The sequence below is a fragment of the Lygodium microphyllum genome, chromosome 3 (genome assembly GCF_053477565.2).
Source record: "Lygodium microphyllum isolate KBCC chromosome 3, Lygodium_microphyllum_v1.1.10, whole genome shotgun sequence".
Lineage (NCBI taxonomy): Eukaryota > Viridiplantae > Streptophyta > Polypodiopsida > Schizaeales > Lygodiaceae > Lygodium > Lygodium microphyllum.
Genome location: NC_141137.1, coordinates 171,670,933 through 171,689,272, shown reverse-complemented (window position 1 = coordinate 171,689,272; position 18,340 = coordinate 171,670,933). Strand labels below are relative to the sequence as shown.

General features: G+C 41.8%; 1 protein-coding gene across 1 annotated transcript in view; it reads left to right on the top strand.

Annotated features, from left to right (window-relative positions):
• LOC148039181 (succinate--CoA ligase [ADP-forming] subunit alpha, mitochondrial) overlaps positions 1-16,628 on the top strand; it is a 43,293-nt gene extending 26,665 nt beyond the window's left edge. The window contains exons 6-7 of the mRNA XM_087675079.1: positions 15,152-15,233; positions 16,269-16,628. Coding sequence (XP_087531205.1) covers positions 15,152-15,233; positions 16,269-16,405 — 219 coding nt within the window. The 3' untranslated portion in view covers positions 16,406-16,628. The remainder of the gene's footprint in view (positions 1-15,151; positions 15,234-16,268) is intronic.
• Positions 16,629-18,340: the final 1,712 nt, after the last annotated feature.

Below are 18,340 nucleotides of genomic sequence, written 5' to 3'. Positions count from 1 at the left end.
GTCAATTTTGGTCGATTGTAGTAAAACTGGTCCAACTGGCTGCAAAAATGCGCAGCCTGCTGCCACCTCTCATATGGCACTGCTGTGTGCCTGCCTTGCCCTGCCCTCCAAAATTGCTGCCCATTTGCCTGGCAAGTGTCAATCTGTTGTCCTGACTTGCTCCTGTACATGATGACCATGTCTAACTGCCCTGTCGAGCCGAATGTCCATCGTGGAGGTGGCCAAATCTCTAACATCCCCTCTTAGATCCTAGACCTAGTATAAGAACTCTGGGATCTGGAATGTTGACAAAGAATGGCATAGGGAAGTGCCTTGGTAAACTAATGTAGTAGGTCGGTCAGTCAAATTTGGTTGATTGCAGCAAAACTGGTCTGACTGGCTGCAATAAATGTGCAGCTTGTTGTCGACTGCCACATGGCACTGCTGCATGCTGGCCCTACCTTACTCACGCGAATTGCTGCCCATTCTCCTGGCGAGTGTCAATCTGCTGTCTGACTTGCTCTTATATATGAAAAAAAAGTCTAACTGCCCTATCTGAATACAATGTCCATCCCGAAGGCGACCAAATCTCTAACATCCCCTCTTACATCCTAGACCCAGGATAAGACTCGAGGACTTGGAATGTTGACCAAGAATGACGTAAGGAAGTGCCTAGGTAAACAAATTTGTCACATTATCCTCTGTCTTACAACTCTGCATCAATGGTCTTATTGAAGATCTCATAGATGAAGTGATATTGTATCTTGATATGCTTTGTCCTTGCATGAAATATAGGACTCCATCCAAGGCCATGCAGCTCTCTGTTAGAGATCATAGCCTGACTGGAGGGCAGGCAGCTGCACAGTCGGACTGCCACGTGGCAGTCCGACTGCCTGCAGCCCAGTCGGCTGCATTAAATGCAGCCGACTTATTCAGGCTGCGCCCTATTTTCTGGCGCCCCAGTTCGTGGCAGTTTTCGACTATTTATAGTCGACGTTTCCAGCAGTCTGCCCACTCTTCTCTGTCGCAGATTACAGATCGGTGCCGTGCAGATTTCTGTCTCTGTTCACAGATTTCAGACAGCAGACAGTGCAGACTGCAGCAGACTTCGAGGTGGACAGCAGGTCGCATCGTCGAGGTGGAGACACGCAGTCCAGCGCACTGCGCCCGTGTATATCTTTGTATTCAGCATTCTTTATACAGCAGATCTTCATCGTCCACTGTCTCTTTCTCTCCCTTCTCTCTCTGCGTTCTCTCACTCTCAGTCCTACGCTTCCGCACCGCTGCACTCTGACAGTTACTGTGTAAGAAGAACGCATCAGGTCGGAAAATTGAACACATTACCATTGGATAAGGGAGGAGAATTTGTTTCTAATGAGCTTGCTAGATTTTGTGCAGATTGTGATATCCACTAGGAGTTTGCAAATATCAACACACCTTAAGTAAATGACATATTGGAGCGGAAGAACCAGTGTGATTGAGATGGCTTGTACCATAATGAAGCATAGACAGATAGCTCAGTGTCTTTGGGCGAAGGTTCTGGCTACTGTAGTTCACATCCTTAATCGATTCCCCACTTCGGCTATTGTTGGTATGACACCCTATGAGGTGTATTTTGGGTCTAAGCTTGATGTTTCTTATTTCAAGGTTTTTGGGTGTGACGTGTATGTCCGCATCTTGAAGACAAAGAGTCATGAGGACATGTATTTTTGAAACCTCACTTAAGATGTGTATTAATTTTTAATCACATGGTTAGGTAAATATTGCACATGTGAGGTCTAATTGGGGTTAGAGTATATTTTGGAGCTACGGACTCTAGGAAATTACAGTATATCAAAGGCAAAAGTTACTATGTATTATGTGGTACAAGTACAGGAAAGGAGTACAGGTGGTGGATTTGCTGCTGTTTACTGCTGTTTGACGCGGAGGAAGTTTGAGTTTTCAACCTAAAAGTGCAGGTTTTGCTTTTTCATCGCCTCCGCCGGGTGAAGAAGCTTCGGGACGCGGAAGAGCCTTAGCAGGCTGAGTTTACCCAGTCAGAGGGGGCTGCTTTTGCGAAGGCATTGCAGGTGAAGATGTCTACAGAGATGGACTTGGAGTTCCAGGCGATTATGGACCGGAAGGTACCTGTCTTACCGGCTCTTCCTACAGATCAGAAGCTCGACGGCGACAACTACCGCATTTGGCGCGTTATGATGTTGGCCATCCTTGAGTCCTATGATTTGGCGGAGTTGGTACAGGAGGATATTGACCGGCCTTCGGTAAGAGATGAGTCCAAACTCTCTTCCGATGCTCGTGCGGAGTTGGCCAGGGCCCAGTCTCATTGGGACAAACTGAATGCCAGGATTCGATCCTTTCTCTTTCTATCATGCACTACAGCCGTGATCGCTCACATCGAGCACTTGACGGTGGCTCGTGAGATATGGCTGGAGCTTGATCAAATGTACAATCGGATGACCCTGATGAAGAGGGTTTCTTTGGAGGTACAGATGCGGACCTTGTCCGTCAATAAGTCTTCTTCGCTAAGGGAACACATTAACAAGCTAAGGCAGCTACAGATGCAGGTTCAGAATGCGGGGAAACCGATTTCCTCCGAAGACATGGCAATTACACTATTGTCCCAGTTGCCGCCACGATTCGGTACATTTTACTCTGCCCTTATTGCTTCGGGGCGAGAGTCTACTCTTCGCTGGGAAGAGTTGGTTCCTATGGTCTTGGACCAAGAGGAACAGTTAAAGGGACAAAATGCTTCCAAGACGGAGGCGTTGACAGGTCAAGCCTCTCTGAAGAAGGGGAAGGACCAAAAGAAGAAGAAGGGGGATAACAAGTCCAAGAAGGACAAGGAGAAGGACAAGGACAAAGACTCCACATGTCATATTTGTGGAAAGACTGGCCATTGGAAGAAGTATTGCCCTGACAAAGATACGAAGGACACCAAGAAGAAGGATACCAAGGATTCTGGAGCGGTGGCTGTACCCTCATCAGCTGCATTTCTACATCTAGTTGTCATTGAGGACGCTTCACCGAATGCTTCTGATGCTACGATGACGGCTCCCCAAGCTCGAGAGTGGATTGTTGATAGTGGTGCCTCACGGCACATGACTCCTTCATCAGATGGTGTTGCCCAGCTGCGACCTTCGCGTGGGCAGGTTCTCATTGGAGACAGCTCTTTAGTTTCTATTGTAGGTCGGGGTAAGATGCAGCTTATTCCGGATGGACGAGGTGGCACCCATACCTCAGAGGTTTTGCATGTACCAGGTTTAGGGTACCGTCTCCTTTCAGTTCATAAGATTTGCTCCCTTGGTCTTTTGGTGTAGTTTGACAGTTCTACTGTGCGAGTCCTTGATCGTGGATCAAGGAAGGTTATCTCATTCGGATATGAGAAGAACGGCATTTACAAACTGAAGTCTTCCACTGCCCTCTCTACTCTTCTTCTTACCTCACAGCCACAGTTTGAGTTATGGCATGCTCGGTTTGGTCACCTGAACTATGACTATCTTCGGAGGGCGTCACGTGGACAGCTTGTTCGAGGGTTGCCGGATATAGTGGTGAGCCAGCAGCCATGCGTCTCCTGTATACGGGGGAAGCAGCATAGGGATGCCATTCCCCACACAGCTTCGCGGCGGTCTACTTTATCAATGGAGCTAGTATCTACGGATCTATGCGGCCCTATGAGGAATGAGTCCCTGCGTGGGAGCTCGTACTTTATGCTGATCGTGGATGATTATAGCAGGATGACATGGGCCTACTTTTTGGCACTAAAGTCAGAAGCTTTCTCGCACTTCAAGGATTGGCTTCTCTTTGAGGAGAATCGATCAGGCCGGAAGTTGAAGACCTTGCGATCCGACAAGGGAGGTGAATTTGTGTCTAATGAATTTGCTCGGTTTTGTGCAGATAGAGGAATTCACCAGGAGTTTGCCAATACCAATACTCCTTAAGAAAATGGTATTCTAGAACGGAAGAACGGCAGTGTGATCGAGATGGCGCGCACCATGATGGAGCACCGACAGACCCCCCAGGTTTTTCTGTGGGCCGAGGCTGTGGTTACTGCAGTCCACATTCTTAATCGATCCCCTACTTCGGCCGTGGAAGAGATGACTCCATTTGAGGCTTATTTTGGGACGAGGCCAGATGTTTCGTACTTTCGGGTCTTTGGGTGTGATGCCTATGTTCACATTCCCAAGGTTCACCGTGACAAATTTGAAGCGGCTTCCCGAAAACAGGTATTTGTTGGCTACAGCTCCCAGTCCCAAGGCTACCGACTGTATGATCCCGTCAAGCGGGATGTGTATACTGACCGTGATGTGCGGTTTGTGGAGGTTCCGGCTTCTTCAACGGGTGAGGAGCATCCCGTTCTTGGAGATCCAGGGGAGAGTTGGGCTCCTTCTACAGTTCCACTGGAGCCCGTGCCTTTTGATTATGATTCTGTTTCTGACACAGAGTCTACTGTTCCACCGGACACATCTGAGGAGTTACCCCCGCTGGATATTCCAGAGTGTTCTGCTGATGGAGAACGACGAGGGGAGGTTTGGCCTGCTCCTCGCTGGGCCCGTGACACACTCCGTGATTCAGGGATCGAGGGGGTTCCTGAGGAGTGGGGACCGCAGGATGGTCCGCGGCGGTCACGGAGGCACCAGGCGCATTCTTCGGAGCTTGTTTGCTCCAATTATTGTTTGATGTTCCGTGTTATGCAGGACCGAGAGCCCACCTCCGTAAAGGAGGCTTTACAATCCGCCCCATGGAAGAAATCTATGGAAGCTGAGTTGGAGGCTATTGAGAGGAATGGCACTTGGTCACTTGTGCCACGCCCCCCGAAGAAGAAGGTGATTGGAGTCAAGTGGGTCTTCAAGACCAAATATCTCAGTGATGGTACTTTGGATAAGCACAAGGCTCGCCTTGTTGCTAAGGGTTTTGCCCAGCGCCCAGGAATTGGCTGTCGTGACACCTTTGCCCCCACAGCTCGTATGGCAACCATTAGAGCTGTTCTTGCTTTGGCTGGCCATAGGAGATGGCCTGTTTATCAGTTGGATGTGAAGCCGGCCTTTCTGAATGGTGATTTGAAGGAGGAGATCTACGTAGAGCAGCCTCCTTGCTTTGGTTCTTCAGATGGGAAAGTCTACAGGTTGAAGAAGGCCCTGTATGGCCTCAAGCAGGCCCCGCGAGCTTGGAACGAGAAGATTGATTCGTTCCTCCAGTCTCAGTTGGGATATCGGCGGTCCAAGGCCGATCCGCAGCTGTATGTTCACACTTCCGAGGATGGTTGTGTGCTGTTTGTATTATATGTTGATGATTTGATTGTCACAGGTGATGATGCACAGCAGGTCCAGGAGACAAAGTCAGCTTTACATCGGACGTTCGAGATGACGGATTTGGGGCTACTCCATTTCTTTTTAGGCCATGAGATTTATCAGTCTCAGAGGGGGGTTCTTTCTCTCCCAACAGAGATATGTACAGGAGCTCTTGGTGTCTTTTGAGATGGAGGACTGTAGGGCCCTACGCTTCCGCACCGCTGCACTCTGACACTCTCATCATCACATAGTAGGGTGTTAGCCCTTGTCTATGGAAAGCGAAGCTCTTCCAACCACCTTTGAAACCAAGCAGTAGGGCTAACACCCTACTATGTGATGATGAGAGTGTCAGAGTGCAGTCCTACGCTTCTGCACCGCTGCACTCTGACACTCTCATCATCACATAGTAGGGTGTTAGCCCTTGTCTATGGAAAGCGAAGCTCTTCCAACCACCTTTGAAACCAAGCAGTAGAATATATTGCTCGGTTCTTAACCTTTGTAGAAGAAAAGGAAAATTGTAGGCTGCTTCTTATTGCTCCAAGAAAACTTGTGTACGTAGAAGAAAATAATAGGATGTTGTCGATTGTCTTTGATTAACATCACTAGCCTCGGATAGGGTGGTAATAACATTATTTAACAATAATTACAGCTACTAATTAATTCACATAAATTGAAATGTACACTTAACCACTTTAATGTTGGACAATTGACAACTTGTTGGTCCCAAAACTGGTACCCCTTGCAGTATTTGTTTAGCTTTTATTGCAAATGGATAGAATACAAGTGAGATTCTCTGATCTCCTTCGCTAATCCAAGTGCCTCTTGCTGTCTAAAGTGACCAATAAGCCTTCAAACCAAATTGGCCCTTGGTTTGCTTGGGGATTGGCTTTCATCCTACTCCTTGAAAGACAAATTCAGCCCCAAATCTAATATTGGCTAGTTGGTCTCTTGATCTCCTTGAAATTTCTCAATTTTAGCTTTTGAAATTCAAGTCGTAGGCTCTCAATTTTAAGCATGCATTTTGAGGTGGTTGTCAAACCCTATTTTCTGCTGTAAATTAGGGTTTACAGTAGAGTTTTTTCAATCTATCTCTTATGGCTCAAATGGTTGGGTTTTGTTGAGATAACTTGAGAAATGGTTGTAGAATGAGAGAGAATGAGCTTAGGACCACTAGAAAGGTTGTTGTCTTCTCATGTATATTGTCACCTATACCAAAAGGACCTTAGGCTACGGTCACCTACATGTGGAGGACTCCAAATTGTTATCACCTGCTGTAGAACTGGTCCCTGGTGATTGCAAATCACATTAGTAGCATGTTCTTGCTCTCTAATAGCATCCTCCTCTCTTACAATGATTGGAATAGATTTCCACTAGTCCTTATAAATGTCTTCTTCACTTGCACGGGAAAGTTTTGCCAAGTGGTGGCCTTCTAATCCCATTTTCAACATTATCTAGCTTATTAAATTAATTTTTAAAATATTAAATTAGAAACTTAATTTAATAATTATTCTAGTGCCCTAAAAAATAATTCCACCGACCAATAATTAAATTGTCTAGGTCAATTTGTCTTTCAAGTATCCCTGTAGTTAGTAGCCCTTCCATAGGCAGTAGTCAATTAATTAATGCCTAGTCTCTAATGTCACTATTGACACTAGTAGCTAATAAATTGATCTAAGTCAAAATTCGACATCAAATACCACCTAGTACTTATTAGACATAACTTATCATTACTTTTGCCTTTGGCAAAAATAGGGTAGTTAGGTATAATCTATTCGATCCATGGACTTAGTATGGCATTGAATGTACACAAAAAAACCTTGAATAAAATTCGGTGTTTCATATGGTTATTAAAAAATACATATAAAATTAAGGGTTAGGCTAGTAAATATTACTTGTTTTAAGATGAGAATGGCTATCCATGAGATAGAGTATCACAAGGTATTATCCATTCTATACTAATACAATTTATAAACCATAAATGTCTTTGCTTTAATTTTCAACGAGTCATAAACATGATGAGAGGTTGGAAAAAAATGTAACTCCAAGACTCTTGGTACAAGTAATTTTTAAGACCCAATTTTATTTATAAGATTGAAGACATGTACAATGGATTTTAAAAAACACACACACATACATACATGTGCATGTGTGTGCATATTGAGTCTAATGATCCTTCTCTATGCTATATCTACATGATGAAATGCTCTCCAAGTCAATAATCCACTAAAACATACCATTTTATATTCTTACCTAACCATATGTGTTTTGAAGCGAGGTAGAAGAAGAGAAGGTGGTTAGTGAGATATAGGCAAAGGCCAATGAGGAGAAAGAGAAAAAGGGTAGAGCAGAATATAACTTTTCTTTGAACACCAACTAAAAAAAAAGGGATGAAAATTGGATGAATCATACACGTCCAATTGGACTTGGCAGATCATACTATACGGATCTATTGGTGGATAGAATGCAACCATGGGCAATGACTAATATCTCGAGGTCCTAGATCCCACATTGTGAAATAATTAACTTGCGGCTTACATGTGCAAGTCATGTTAGCACATTTGATTAACTTTTGCTCAAATGCTAAGGAAAACAATAAAATTTCACGTCCTCATGATAAGCCATCCTCTTGAAATCCTTGCTATCGTCTTTGATTGCATTGCAATGTGTCGAAGTATCTGTTGCTACCATTTGAAATACATGCTAGCATCGTAGTCAAACATGTGCATCTATTGCTTAACTATGCTCATGCCGTCTACATGTGAAATTTCAGTCACTTAAACTAGTTACAATTCGCACACATGAGACATAACCATTGTTAGAACCTTAAGGGATGCATCCAAATGCCAAAACTCGACATTGTTGTGACAACCAATGCATTATAATGCATAAAATAACCATAACGAGTGCCTCATAGCAATGATGTACCACATGAGTATCATGTGAAGTATACATCGGCTACAAACCACATGTAACTCATGCAATTGTGCTTCTCTTTTATCACTTGCAAATGTACATTGCATACTATCCATGTATCCTATACATACCTTGCAAATGTACATGATAGCCAAATGTGCATTCCATGTATTTCATACATGCCAAGAACCTTGCAGATATATAGTTTCAGAGCCTAGGTTCTAGGCCTTTTTCTCTCTTAAGCATTGGGATGCTTTAGACTTTCACATTGTTACAATTCCAACTTAACTAATATGTAACATTGCATACAGTTGACTAGCCCCTCATATGTATGTTACATGCTAGGAGCACCAGATGCATTAGAAAACATTTCTATTTGCATACTTTGGACTATTGCAATATGATTGTGCACCGGAATTGATATACTACCAGCCATACCAAGATACATTTTCCCATAACTAGCATGTATTAATAGCTGCATTTTCTTCATGACCGACACTGTATGGAGCATTTGTATGACCAACATTAATACCAAAGACTCCCAAACACAGTGGATTGCATATATGCATTACTAAAGTTACCACTTTGTGCCTCAGTATCATGCCAACATTGCTATACATGGGATTATAATCTTACCAGCTATGCCTGGATACATTGAGCCTTGCATACCATGCATTGGTTGTTGCATACCATAAGAAGTTGTGCTATATATCCTCGTATGTGGTCCCTTGACTCACCATAGCATAGAAACTAGCGCCATGATCAAAGTACCCTAGCTGTCCTATCATTGCATGCATGTCCTGTTGTCCAAAACACATTGGATTGGCACTTTCAAGTTGCCCTTGCATATGCATCAATTGCTCCACTCTCATTATTTGCTTTTGCTAACTAGCCACATTTGGAACATCATGCTATTGTATTGTCTCTTCCTTCATTGCATCTTGCTATCCTAGAGCTCGTTGAAGACCATTTTCTCTTCTTGGCTTTGTTGCCCTTCTTTAAGGGATTCAACAAACACATGAATTGAGGATCATTTGCCAATGGCAGAAACATTTCAATTGCTGTTCTCAGTTGATCTCTAAATTGGTCATCTTCAAACATTTTGTAGCATGTGCTTGGTTGCTTTGAGATCGCTATGGCCATCTTGTGGCTACCACTCCTTAGGAACTTCCTCAATCCTCATTTCACGGAGTGTATCACGTGCCCAATGGGGAGAGGTTCAATACTCTCCTTGCCTATACGAAAGTCTTTTGAACATCCATCAGTGGGGCATTTGGTGAAAAAGCAATCCGTCACGAGGACGTGAAATTGTATTGCTTTGCTTACCATTTGATTAATTTCATTGCTTGGCTTAGCATTTGATTAAAAGTTAATCAAATGTGCTAATGTGACTTGCACATGTGAGGTGCAAGTTAATTATTTCATAGCATGGGATCCGAGGCCCAGAATATTAGATGATGCCAAAGGCCAAAGTTATCATAAGTTATGTTTGATAGATACTAGGTGTTACCTGGTGACAAATTTTGGCTTAGATTAATTTATTGGCTACTAATGCTAGTGGTGACATTAGAGACTAGACATTAATTAATTGATTAATGTTGGTCTAAGGGTTAATTACTACTTGGGGATACTTGGAAGAAATTAGCCCAGTCAATTTAATTATTGGTTGGTGGAATAATATTTTTGGGCACTAGAATAATTATTAAATTGATTTTTAGATCAATATTCTAAAAATCAATTTAATAAGCTGGATAATATTAAAAAATGGGATTAGAAGGTTGTCACTTGGCAAAACTTATCCATGCAAGTAGGAAAAACGTTTTGGGGCTGGTGGAAGTCTATTTCAGCCATTGTGAGAGATGAGGAGTTTGTTAGAGAGTAAGAAGATGCTGTGATGTGATTTGCAGCCACCAGGGATCAATTCTACAACAAGTGACAACAGTTTGGAGCTCTCGAGGTGAAGGTAATAGTAGTCCAAGGCCCTTTTGGTGCAGGTGACAACATATAAGAGGGGGTAGTAGCCTTTCTAGTGGTCTTGAGCTATAGATGACAACTTTTATGGCTGTTTGAGCAGGGCAACAACAGTTTTTTAGCCTTTCTCGTGATGAAACATTGAAATTTCTCTCTCTATAGCATTCTCTTTCATCTTCCAGCCATCTCTTAAGTTATCTCAACAAAATCTAGCCATTTGAGTCATTTGCTATAAACCCTAATTTACAATTGAAAATAGGGTTTGATAGTTGCCTTGGGATGCGTGCTCAAAATTGAAGGCCTAGGATTTGAATTCCAGCAGCTAAAATTGAGGAGTTTCAAGAAGATTTAAGAGGCTAGTGAGCCAGTATTAGAGATTTGGACTGAATTTGTCTTTCAAGGGGTAAGGTGAAGGCCAAACCCCAAGCAAACCAAGGGGCAAATTGGTTTGGAGGCTTACTAGTCAAGTTTGATAGCAAGAGGCACTTGGATCAGTAGAGGAGATCAGAGGATCTCAATTATATTCCATCCATTTGTAATAAAAGCTAAAGAAATATTGCAAGGAGCGCTAGTTTTGGGGCCAATAGGCCATCCATTGTCCAAGATTGAAGCGGTAAAGTGCGCATTTCAGTTTATGTGAATTAATTACTTGCTGTGAATATCGATTAATCGTGTTATTTACCACCCTATTCGAGGAGGAAGGCTGGTTTCACAATCTCCTCATGTCTAGAAGGTGTTGAGCTAAAAATGCATTATAAACGGATTAGCTCTTTTAAATAGCCCTAAAACTCAAATGTTACCAAACTTTCATTAAAAAGAAATGTGTTTTTAGAGAGATTTTATGTCCCATAAGCAAAACCCAAATTTGGGAGGATCCTTTGTATCTATAAATATAGACAGGATGCCCACCATTTAGCCCATCGTTGTTTGCATGTCACATCAGTCCACACTGTCTGTCCTATTGTTGGCACCTAGTTTTCAGCCTTCAGCCTATCTCCTTCAGTTGTCCAGCCATTGTTAATTGCAGCCACCTTCAGTCTAGCCCCTAATTCATTATCTGCTGCTATCACCCTGCTGTTTGAAGTCCTTCCAATGGCCACATTTGCAGGCAGCTTACTGACATCAGCTGCTGCCACGTTGTTTCTTGATCTATAGCCAGCATTTATTGCCCATGCAGGCCACCTTGCATCAGCACACGCTCTCCTATTTAGTGCCCTGCTGTTATCAGCCTCGGTGATCAGTTTCCAAGCTCTTGATGGGTGGTACACTACAATGTTTCGTAAATTTCAGTCTAAAAAATTCTGTGTTTTGACTACCAGCCTACTGCCCTTCTATATTCAGCACTCTTTCAACTCTGATTGGTGGTTACAGGACTTTGGATCCGCCTCTGGTGGGTGTCATACTCCGACTACATCCATTGCTTTGCCTTTGAGCATCTTGTACACTCTTTCTATCATTTACAACATTGATTCATTCACTTCGAAGTTCTTTTTTTTCCTATTTGTGTTTGCATTTTGCTTTTTTGTTTGAGTTATTGTGTTTTAGTCGTGTTTGTACATTTTGCGTTTTCTTAGTGCAAACCCTAGCATATCTTTACATGGTATCAAAGTTGGTGCTTTTCTGAAGAGTATACTTTTGGCCATCATGGAGGCTTGGTTTGTGAGAGATACACAAATGTTAATGTAATTGATTCATAATGGCTCAAACGACTTCATCTTTAGATCCTTGATGCTTTCTCAAGCTACCCTTTCAATGAGAGGCTCTCTTAAGGCATTATAATCTTGATTTGGAAACAGGGAACAATTGTTCCAGCTTGTAGGAACGGCCTAAGATATTCCAAACCCTTCGAGGAGGTGAAATGGCTAGGGAATGTTCCATGTTGTTCCTTGCCATTCCCTATTTGGAATGGCTACTCCAGGCTTGTTGACCAAAAAATTGACCTTTTTTTAAGTTTTTTCTTCTTGCTTGTGTCACGCTCCTTCTACCACATGTTCATCCATCTCCATTGCCTAATGTGCACACACTAATCTCTCTCTCTCTCTCTCTCTCTCTCTCTCTCTCTCTCTCTCGGGTTGAAGATTCAATGTGTCAAGACAAGCCACAAGCCAATCATGAGTCCATGCAAAGTTCAAATTTGTCGCATTATAAACTCTTACAAATGACAATCAAAATTCAGCCCTATCCTCAATTTCAAGATAATCATCCATTTATATTGTCTAATTTCAAGGGAAATCGGAATAATTGGGGCAATTCAAGGGAATTAGGAGCTATGGGGGTAATCGAGTCAATTTTGGGACATTTGGAGCTTCGAGAGGTATTGGTGCAACTAGATGGACATTTGGGGCATTTGGGAATTTGTAGTATTTTTGGGGCATTTAAGGCAATTTGGGTGATTTGTAGCATTGGGGGGACTGTTGCGGCAATTTGCGGCTATTTGGGTCATGTAGGGCATATTTGGGGTACTTAAGACATGTGCCCCCGTTCTTGTTTGTGTTCCTTGCTCTTGGATGTTTCTCTTGTTCTAGGGGGTCCCGTTCCCCGTTCCAGGTAATTATGCTTTCACTTCACATTTAAATTCCTCTTATTTCAGTCTAGATCCTTAATTTAGACCTACAATAGATTATACACTCTTAGTGTACACATTGTCTTTGATGCAGATCTAGGTTTTAGGCCATCACTAGACACTCAGAGGTGTACCATTCTATACACTAATACATCATTAGTGGGAATGCTACCCTTTTAACATTGTGCCTTACACACCCACAATTGTCACTCTCTGTCCTGTAGTCATGTTGTGTGGGGAATCCCCCTCTTGCATATTGTACCAACCTCCTCGGTTACTCAAATGCACGAATCTCCATCTTGTACTAATGAGTCACCTCCTTTGAAGGAACCAAGGAGTGGAAAGGAATCACCTCCACATTTAGACCTAGTCTCGCCTTTTTTGATCAAGGTAATCATGAAACGTTTCACCCTTGAAACATTGTGTTTTACCTCAAAATGTTTCACCTTTGAGCAAGTCCCAAGTGAAATGCCAAGTGAAATGGTTGAACAATATATGTGATATAGTTTTCTTTATAAATAATGAGATGCAACTTACATATTCATACGTGCGTCAGCTGTCTCGATAGCAACGGAATAGGAAACAAAAGACTGCAACGTTTGATCAGCCAGGGTTGCTCCTCCTTTCTTTTTAAATCAAGAAGATGACTATCATTGGAGGTTCATCTCTTACATTTTAACAAGGTGTTCTAGGATATGATCCAGCCAATTTGGACTCTACCTTGGCAAGAAATGCTATGTGATCTGCTCAGCTTGATCACTGTCTGCTAGAGGGACTATTTTCTCATCTGATTCGTGATTCTGGAATGTTAGGTCTTTTCTGCTGTTGAATTTTTCCTTGTTGAAGACAGAACTGAGCAGAGTTTTCTCATGTTTTGCTCCATATTCTTGTGACAATTATGGCAGAGAGCTGCATAGGTAGGGAGGGAAAGGGGGAAGGAAGGGAATTGGTTGGTGTTTTGGAGGGGGGGTGGAACTCCATGTTATTGCAGTGTTCATGTCCCTACTGTCCAGATGTTCTTCTTCTGTTACTCCTTTTTTTTTTTCCCAGTAAGCTTGATGAGATTGATTGAGTATCAAATAGCTGTGAATCAGCTTCTAGCAGGTCAGGATATGCAAATGCTTTTGTGTGCAGACTTTCTATGGATACAAATTTGACTTGCTGTTTCAGTTTCACATTGACTATTTTAAGCTTGTACCAATGAAACTTCCTCGCATTGGGAACTATGTTGATAAATGAAAAGCAACGGTCTTACAAGGTTAGAAAAAGTGTTTTAATGAAATTTCGTGTGTTCTTCTCATTATTGTTGCCATGTCTATGCAGCTTTTCAACATGTTAACAAAGTTCCTAGTTCACCATTCTTCTACCTGTGTTTTCTCGGAAAGCATTCCCTATGCTGGTGGTTCTCCAGTTCTTCCTTCTTACTCGTGTGCAGTCTGTTAAGTGTTGATTCCCAAAAGTTGCTGTAACAGCTGCCACATCAACTTCACCTGATGAAAACACAGCCTCTTGAAGCACCACTAGTGGCAGAGCTACCCTTGTGGAGTCTACCAACTGCCATCAAAGCTGGTAATGTCATAAGAAGATTCACACGATGAAGGTTAGTGAGGCCTAGGAAGAGGAAGGATTCCATCTCGTCTTTAGGTGAAGATACCAAAGCCTATTGAGGTGATGTATACTGCACAGGTTCTGGCTGTTGCCACATGAGGTGGCATGAGCATCCCAACCAAGCGCTGCTGAGTAGAAATTGGGTAAAGGTGAGTCAAAAGTTGGGGTTGCTCTCATCTGGTGAAGCAGGTGGGAGCTGTTCCTTATGGAGTTGGACTAGTGGTGTTGTTTGCCTTTAGATACCTTATATGGAATGGTGGTGTGAACTTTCATTCACAGGACTTCCTGGGCTGGGTAGATATGGACTTCACCATGCAGTACAGGTCATACTTTTACTTGTGCAGCATATGATACTTCACAGATGGTTCAAGTTTGTCTGTGTACAGGCAATTCTAAGTACACTTTAATGTTTCATTGTTCAATTTACACTCCTGTGCTTGTTAGTGCAAGTATGTGCATACTTGCTCATTCAGTTTTCTCTCTTTCTCATTGTATACTGCTCCCATGTCCAACATTTTTAGACAGGCGAGGCCCAGTTTTTAACTGAAGAAATTTTCTTGTTACAATCTTGTGATGGAAAGCCCAAGAGAATATATTCTTGTTACTTCTTCTCTAAACCCAGAGCCTTAAGGGGAAGATGAACTTTTGCAAGTGAGTTGGAAACCCCAATTGGGGTGGGGGGTTGGTTGGGGAGGGGGGAAGGAGTTAGGAATTTAATGTTAAGTTAAAACCACCAGGGAACTATGAGCATAACTAAGTTTGATGTTGAGGGGTCATTTTATTTCTGATTTTGCTCTGATTGTTGATTTCCTGCTATTTATGACAACAGGAAAGTGGTACAACCAAGCCAGTAGTCTCATTCATTGCAGGACTTACAGCCCCACCTGGAAGACGGATGGGCCATGCTGGAGGTATGACATGTTGCTAGCTTGAGTGAGAATTCTCACATACCACTTTGAAATGGATTCTTTGTTTTTTGTGAATATTCTGGAATTAAGATTTTTCTTAATTTTAGAAAAACACACACACACACACACACACACACACACAGAGTGTGTGTGCGCACGCGCTCGTGAAATGCACACAAAATCCTTCCCCTTGTGAAGTACCAATAAAGTATGCCTTTGTTTCGTATGTTTTCAGCCATTTTCAGTGCAGAGTTTTAGTACAGTTGGATTCTACCTGGTGATCTTAAAGTTTTAGGTGCTTTCACATTATTTCTTTTACGAATGGTGAACAGAATAGTAACAATGGGCTGTGTTGTTGACATCTCATGAGAGATGTTATGTACAGTGCTATGGCCATGCCATTTTGTTGCATCATGTTACTTCATCCATATAAAAAGTATTAGATCACTTACCTGTGATTAGTCCCTTCTCAGCTGGGATCATTATCTTCCTATTCCCTTAGGTTGTCAAAGCAACCATGTCACCTGTCCGGTTTTTTAATGTCTACTGCCTTTATTATTTCTTCTTGTATTGCATACCATTTTGTTGCATCATGTTACTTCATCCATATAAAAAATATTAGATCACTTACCTGTGATTAGTCCCTTCTCAGCTGGGATCATTATCTTCCTATTCCCTTAGGTTGTCAAAGCAACCATGTCACCTGTCCTGGCTTTGTAATGTCTACTGCCTTTATTATTCCTTCTTGTATTGCATACCATTTTGTTGCATCATGTTACTTCATCCATATAAAAAGTATTAGATCACTTACCTGTGATTAGTCCTTTCTCAGCTGGGATCATTATCTTCCTATTCCCTTAGGTTGTCAAAGCAACCATGTCACCTGTCCTTCTGGTTTTTTAATATGTCTACTGCCTGTATTATTCCTTCTAAGTTCTTGTATTGCTTGAATGACATACTTTATAGAAATTTGCCTTTACCTAGCGATGCTTCAACTAACAAAAAAGTCTCACACAATTCAACTACCTTAATATGCAGCCATCATATCGGGAGGGAAGGGGACAGCACAAGACAAGATTCGCACTCTGAAAGAGGCTGGGGTAACAGTGGTTGAATCGCCTGCAAAAATTGGTACAACCATGCTCGAAGTTTTCAAGCAGAGAGGTCTCCTGTGAAGAGGATGAGTAGCCTCCTTTTTGACAAGTCTATCATGCTAGAAGGATCCAGTACGTGTTCCCAAAATTGCAGAGGTGATTTTTTGTGGCTACATTAGTCAAATGTTTGCCGGCCTATTGTTGGAGCATTTTGGTCATAAGTCTAACTAAACTTTGTTTGCACAGTGCATGTACAAGAACAATCTCATATATGAATAAGAAATGAACCATGACTCCCGCTTAACCTTCTGGACTATCTGAGTCAAGTTTTTAACCTGCACTCTTTAACACTTTGGTCATTTGTTATTTCCAACCCTAAAGAACACAATTGCATGCCTTGACCTGAGAATGAGCAGGCACTGGTTTTCTTGAGCACATGCAGCTGATTGTATTTTCTAATAGTTCTCGAAAGTGTCATTTTCGGTGTTGTGATGGCTTTTAATGGTCTGTTCATTTAGTAGTTGCTCTGGTGTAAGGAGGTGGATTATGGATTTATCTTCTAGTTCTTTTTCTGACAAAACAGATATTGCATTGAAACATCTAGGACGTTATGAATGGAGGGTCATAGAGCTAGATTTGATCATGACAATGAAAGCTCTAGGGTCATGACAATGGACGGCCATCAAAACTAAAGGCATTATAATGAGTTAATCATGAGCCCTAAAAATTGAAAGTTGCCAGAGAATTTGTCGATCAATAATCCTATATTAGAACAAAGACCAAAATAAGAGCCCTTGATTCCGGTCTTTTGTGAGAATAGGGGTATTACACAGGTTGGAAAAGGTTACGAGGCATGCTTAAATCTATAAAAAATAGTCTTAGATGGCATAGTCTTAGATGGCATAGTCCCTAAGCAAAGACTTGGCTGTTTAACTGATAACTGATACGCCCTTGGGGTGGGGGTCTATCATATATGTGAATGGAAGTAATAGTGGTTGAACAGCTCGCAAAGATTGGTTCAACCATGCACGAAGTTTTCAAATAGAGAGGCCTCTTGTGAAGACACATGTAATCTCTCCTTTGCTCAAGCTAAGTATGATAGAAGAATCTACTACATATAATTGTCTAGAAAATTTTAGAAGTGATTTGCGGGCTATTTTTAGTCAAATGTTTGGTGCCCTTAGGACACCCTCGGCATTTTGGTCAAAAGTCCAATTTTTGTTTGCATGGTTTATGTACAAAAACAATCTCATGTATACAATATGAGAAATGGACAACTCCCATTTAATCTTTTGGACTTCTCAGAGTCCTATACCCCAAGTTTTGGGTGAGTTTTTCCCAACACTAATCGCATTTGTCTTGGAAGGACATGGGAAAATGAGCAAGCATTAGTTTTCTGAAGCACATGCAAATGAATTGTATTTTTTAAATAGTCATTGAAGGTACTTTTTGGTCTTGTGATGCCTTTTTATGGGCCATTAAATGCACTTGTTACTGTAATGTGGAGAGATGGATAAAGGTGGTCTTAATTTAAAAAAAGAAAAAGAAAATAGAAGTTGAGATTGCAATGATATATAGAGGATAATGAGAATGAAGGTACATATATAAGTGGGTTGCATAATTGTCAATGGGAGCTAAAGGGTCATGATAATGGGAGGTCATTCTAGAGAGTTTATGGGTCAAGTATGAACTAGCAAAGCAAAGACCAAAAGAAGAGGCATATATTTGAAGCTTTTTTGTGAGAATATAGGTATTAACGAGTTGGAAAAAGTAATTGGGTATGCAAAAAATATGATATCATAATTAATTTGAGCAATGAGAGAAATCATGGGTAATAGAGGAATGTTAAGAGGGATGTGCCTTTGTAGGAGGGAAGGTTAATAAAGGTAATAATACAATCACAACATTGTTTTTGCTTTTGAAATTGGACACACTTAAAAAAATTGTCTTGGATGGTGTAATTTCTTAACAAAGACTTGGCTCTTTAATTGATACTCTATAGCCCCTTGGTGTGAG